The sequence below is a fragment of the Palaemon carinicauda genome, chromosome 37, assembly GCF_036898095.1.
Source record: "Palaemon carinicauda isolate YSFRI2023 chromosome 37, ASM3689809v2, whole genome shotgun sequence".
NCBI classification, from domain to species: Eukaryota; Metazoa; Arthropoda; class Malacostraca; order Decapoda; family Palaemonidae; genus Palaemon; species Palaemon carinicauda.
This window is the reverse complement of record NC_090761.1, coordinates 60,858,284-60,864,301: the sequence shown is the minus strand read 5'-3', so window position 1 is coordinate 60,864,301 and position 6,018 is coordinate 60,858,284. Positions and strand designations below refer to the sequence as shown.

Here is a 6,018-nt window from a genome sequence, read left to right as displayed (position 1 = left end):
CGGCCAGGCACGGGCGCTTGCACACTTGCAGCCCGTAGACTGGCTCGTGTGGACTGGTGGTAAATTTATATTGGCCACCTCCAGCGCCGTGGGTGGAGTGAGTACTAACGTGAGCAGGATGGCGAATTCTCATTGGCTTAGACGCTCGCTGAGAGCAGCCGAGACACAGTCAGACTGCAATCCCGCTCACTCATAGGCGATGAGTCGCCATCTTGGTCTGTGACGGCAGAGCTCTGATTGGTGAAAGAGCTCGCCAAGAAGGTATCCGTGCTAGGCGGGCTGTTTGAGCGCTGATCAGAGTTTTCTTGATTAGAGATGTCTTGATCAGTGGAGTTCATTCTTGGTATGTTGTTCCTACGGCAGGAGGGGAGAAGAGACATTTCTTGAGTGGTATTAAGCATTCTGTACATGCTGTATGAGGAAAGCTTCAAGTATTCTATGTCTCCTGCTGTCTGGAGCACGGCTGATGATCTTAGTATTCTTGATGATCTCCTCATGTTTAATGTTGCTGTTGTGAATCTGGAGGGCATGTGCTCTTATTATGCCTTGCTGGACGTGGCAGGACAGTCTCATAGACAGAGGCATAGTGGTCATCCCTATGTAACGTCCAGAGCATCCTGGAACAGGGCATTGCTTGGAACAGACTACATTGGACTGTCTAAGGAAGTCCTGTATCGGCGGGGATGGATTATTTCTCATGATAAGGGACCTCGTCTTGGCAGTCTGATAGTAGATGGTGAGTTTAACCTCGGTGCAGGAATGATAGAGAGAGAGAGAGAGAGAGAGAGAGAGAGAGAGAGAGAGAGAGAGAGAGAGAGAGAGAGAGAGAGAGAGAGAGAGAGAGAGAGAGAGAGAGAGAGAGTTCCAAAGTGATTCAATATCTCTAATGAAGTTAAATTTAGTGTATCGTCAAAGTCATTTCTTCACAACTTTGATTTCTCTTTTGTTATTAATTTCGACGAGTTATATAAGTCCGGTGTAATTATGAATGAGAAAGTAAACATGGTACAAGAACTAAACATTAACACTAAATCTGATACTGCAAAAATGTAAAAGGGAAAATTAACTTTGTAAATTACGAGGTTCTTGCTCATCACCAGACTTTTCATTTATCTTTTTTTAATTGTCAGAAATATATCTACCTTACAATAAACTTCGTTTGGCGTAGAGGAGTTGGATTTCATTTTCTTTGAACCTATATTAGGGAGGATAAAGAAAACTGTAATAAGAATTATAAGGGTAACTATATGAATATGAACAAATGTTGGTAAATTTGTATTGTATTACAGGGTGTGATTTCGAACAGAAAATATATGTTTTCCTATAGTAGGTAACGTGATTTAATCGAATTTGACCTTCATTTCAACCGCAAACAAACAGATCAACCAATTCGACTAACTTTAAGTTGCCGAAATGGTTTCTGTTATTACGGATGAAATGAAGGTGAAAACCGGTTAAATCACGTTATTTCCTACAGGAAAACATATATTTTCTGTTAAAATGGTTAAATATAATTACTGTTGTTATATATGTGTGTGTTAAAATATTTAAATATAAGCACTTGTTCAACGGTGTCACTTATCCATATAAGTTTTACTCAATATATAAAAAGTACAAAAAGGGCACAGACCCTAACAAACCCACCTAAACTAACCTAGTAGTATGACAGGTCACAAACCTCAGGTATTTACTGAAAACGGTAAAATTCTCCATGTTACGAATAATACACAGAGTTACCAGCGATACGGTGACATTACTAGCGATAGTAATGATAGATATTTCCATAGGTATTTTAAATAAATTTTCCATATAAGTGTTACACAATATATAAAAAGTACAAAAAGGGCACAGAACCTAACAAACCCACCTAACCAACCTAGGAGTTCCCCGGTCACAAAACACATACAGTATAATGACTATTGAGGAATGACTTACCTTTATGAAAAAGACGTCGAAACTTGCGGGTCACGGGAGGGTGAGACTGACGGTTTAACTCCTATGACTAGGGTGAGGATGGTTTAATACTTTTTCTTTTCTTTTCTATACATATTTGTTTCACTAAATAAAAATAATCCTACTATCTTCTCTAAGTCTTCGTCGTATGGTTGTTGTAGCTTAATTACTTCATTCCTTTCTTTTCTATATTCCTGGCAAAAAAAAAAAAAAAAAAATGTATCAAATCTTCCTCCTCATTTTCACAAAAATTACAGTTTACATTCCCCCAATTTTGTGTCTATTTACAATATTTAGTTTTAATGTATTAGTTCTTGCTCTAAAAAATATCACTGAAGAAAATGTATTGTCGTAAAGTATCTTCTTTCATTTCTTTCTTCCACGTTCTATATTTTTCAGTATCCCACTTTCTGGTTTCCGATTTAATTTCTGCCTTGTTCATTCTTCTTATCTATCTTATGCCTATACTTATTTCTTCTAAGTACTTTACAGGCTGTTTCCACCATCTTCCTTCTTTTTCTTGAATATCCAGGATAATTATTTTCAGTATGAAAAACTGTGTTGGTATTCTTCGCTGTTCATTTCATTACGCATGCTCATGGTATTATTATTATTATTATTATTATTATTATTATTATTATTATTATTATTATTATTATTATTATTATTATTATTAGGTAAGCTAGAAACCTATCAGGAAAAGCAAGATGCTAAATGGAAGTTATCAGCAACTGCTTTATTTCCAATATTTAAAATAATACAATTCTCCATTTCTTGAAATACGCTAAGAAATTAATTTCCTTCCATGAAATCTGGTCATAGTTCTTGAAAGCTGTAAGTTACAGTCATGGTGACTTTTGTACATTTATAAATATATGCAGTATATATATATATATATATATATATATATATATATATATATATATATATATATATATATATATATATATATATATACATATACATATATATATATATATATATATATATATATATATATATAGACAGATAGATAGATAGATAGATAGATAGATAGATAGATAGATAGATAGATAGATATTGTAAGTTTTTCCTCTTTGATATTCCCTAGAATTCAACTTTTATTTTGGATAGACACAACATTTTCATTTGAAAAATATACTATATACCTCAGACATGACTATGGATTATGTTCACACAAAATACACAGATGCACACATACACAAACACACACACACTCACACACTCACACACACACACACACACACACACACATATATATATATATATATATATATATATATATATATATATATATATATATATATATACATACATATATGTATTATATAAGTATATATATATATATATATATATATATATATATATATATATATATATATATATATATATATATACGTATGTATATATATATATATATATATATATATATATATATATATATATATATATATATATATATATATAAAAGGCTCTTAATGTTTACAGATTATTTACCCAATCTTAAGACAACAACAACACTAACACCCCCACCACCACCACCACCAACAACAACAACAATAATGATAATAATAATGGAATATGAGATTTATGTGTGAAATTTACTTTAAACGAAAAGATTTTTTCCGGCTTCCGAGATTTCTCAGCGAAGCTAAGCCAAGACGGCTCGGTTTCTAAAGAGATGAAAAAAATGTCAATTTTTTTCTTATTTAGAGAAACTCTATATCAATCTAAAAGACTTCATTTGTTGCACAATAAAATGACAGTAAAATCTATTAGTGAATTTAACTTTCGATGTTAATAAATCTTTTATATTTCATCTTTTTTTTCGGTGAAAGTTTTCCGAGAATTTCTCCTTGGAATGGATGGAAAGAGATTCTTCAATGGCGGAGATATTTTAATGTTCCGAAGAAGGAAAGAAATGAGAATCTTACGACAGAGGTTCTTAAATCGATAACAAAAGAAAGATGAGTTCCCCCCCCCCTCCCCTCCCCCCTCTAGAAGGGGGAATTTCCCTCCCCGGGTAGCTCAGGGTTTCTCTCGGAGCCAACGAAATTGTCTCCAAAGTCTTCAAGAATCATTCTTGTCTTTCCGGTGTCTCCAAAAAGATTCCCGATCCAAAGGGTCTCTGGGAATCGTTTGAGGGAAAATTTACGTTTTTAATATTATACCTGAAAAAAGAAGAAGAAACTAGTCATCTATCATATAGATTTTTTCAAAGCAAATCAAAATGAATAAGAGTTTTCTAGGAATGCTAAACATGCAGCAAGGAGAAACAAACAAGATGTCCTAGTTTAATACTGGTCATCTACAAGTTAAAACAGTTTGCGGTGTGGTTTTCACGGAACCACAAGAGGAAGTATCCTTAATGTATAGGATGACCTCTTGGATAAGGTCTAAGGACCCATTCAACTCTGAGGGCGGGATGGAGGAGAATGTGAAAGGAGGACCCCCAGAGGAAAAGGAACAGAAAAGAGAAGAGGTGGAGAAGAAGGAGAATGAGACTGTTCAAAAGCCATTGGAGGAACGCATCAGTTCCCTGGAAAAGGAACTGGAAGCAGCGTTTGCAGAGATCAGCTCCAGAAAGGAAGTAGAATCGAAATTCTTAGCAGAGAATGAAGAGCTGAGAGCAGAGAATCAACATCTCTCTAAAATTAATGGAACTCTTCAAATCGATAAGAGAATCGAGATGGAAAATTTGGCATCCAAGAATGACGACCTGGAACGAACAAACGAACATCTAAAACAGGAACTCTGTAATAAAAAAGTTGTCCTTGAACAATATAAAAACAAATTAATGGAAAAAGACAAATCAAATATTAAACTGACTCAGAAATTAGAAAAAGTTCGTCATAACAAAAGGAAACTGGAAAAGTTCGTTGAAAAGAAGATGGAAGTAATTGAGCAGATTTCAGAACAGAGACTTGAACTCCAAAAGAGCCTCGACGAGGCAAGGATAAATGATCTTATCAGAAATGGCCGCTACAAATGCCTTTTACAAGAGTTAGAAACTCTAAAGAAAGAAAATCTGAATAAATTGAGTGACTTTGAGCAACAAAATATTCAATTGAGGGAGGAACTAGAAAATTTCAAGTCTGAAAAAAATGTTAGTTTGAAGGACGAGCTGCTTGCGGCAAATGAGATCATCCCCTCACTCAAGGAGGAACTTGAAGGGGGAGATAAGAAGAAAGAAAACAGACCTGGAATGAGGAAAGTGAGACTTAACAGGACAAGTTTAGAAATCTCGACCGAGATGGATATTAAGGATGGTCAGAAGGCAGATGTCCAAAAGGATGTCAGAGACAATAAAAGTGAGGAAAAAGTAGTCGAAGCAGAGGACCAGGATCCCAACGGACGTAAGGCTGAGAAGGAGGAAAATGCAGGGGCATCTGGTGTGGGTCAGGTGCTTGGCTGGCTACTAGCCTCAAAAGGCGCTCTCCCTGACACCAACAACCGCCAAGAAGAGCAGAAGCTGGAAAAGGAAACTTCCAGGGACGAGGAGGAGGAGGAGAAGCAAAAGGAAGAAAAGATTGCAAAAACTACTAGAAAACCTATCGTGTTTGACCTGGAACCCGAGAAGCCCAAAAGTATAGTCTCATCACCTTCCAAGGTGAAAAGGTTAGAGCCCCCACCACAAGGGACAGTGGCCTCAACGGGTACGTGGCTGTCGACTTGAATGTCCCGAGGAAGTTCCACAGAGCCATATATGGAGTGGAAGGAAGGACGCTGATGGAAATCACCCGGCAGAGTGGAGTCAGCTTAATAGATATGCCACGAAAGCACGAATATAGTAATTTAATCACCATCAGTGGTACCATTAAGCAGGTTCAATTAGCAGCTGATCATATCGAATGGCTTCTGAGGAGTCTCACTGGTACTTAAATACTTCGATCAGCAAATGGATAAAAAAAATGAAAAAAAAAAATAAATAAATAAAAAAAAAAATAAAAAAAAAAACAAAAAAAAAAATAAAAAATTAAAAAAAAATAAAAAAAAATCTGAAAATTAAAAACCCCAAAAAAGAAAGAAAAAAAAAACAAAAAAAGTTTAATTTCAGTTTATTTT

At 35.2% G+C, this 6,018-nt stretch overlaps 1 protein-coding gene across 1 annotated transcript; it reads left to right on the top strand.

The window, feature by feature from the left end:
- The first annotated feature begins 408 nt into the window (after positions 1-408).
- On the top strand, positions 409-5,629 carry LOC137629338 (calponin homology domain-containing protein DDB_G0272472-like). The gene is made up of 3 exons (XM_068360592.1): positions 409-736; positions 4,278-5,059; positions 5,219-5,629. The coding sequence occupies exons 1-3, from the start codon at positions 409-411 to the stop codon at positions 5,627-5,629; spliced, it is 1,521 nt and encodes a 506-aa protein (XP_068216693.1).
- The last annotated feature ends 389 nt before the right edge of the window (positions 5,630-6,018 follow it).

Coding starts and splice junctions, on each gene's coding strand:
- LOC137629338 (XM_068360592.1), top strand. CDS start 409: ATGCTGTATGAGGAAAGCTTCAAGTATTCTATGTCTCCTGCTGTCTGG. Junction 737..4,277: donor TGGCAGTCTGATAGTAGATG/GTGAGTTTAACC, acceptor AAGTTAAAACAG/TTTGCGGTGTGGTTTTCACG. Junction 5,060..5,218: donor ATTTCAAGTCTGAAAAAAAT/GTTAGTTTGAAG, acceptor ATGGATATTAAG/GATGGTCAGAAGGCAGATGT.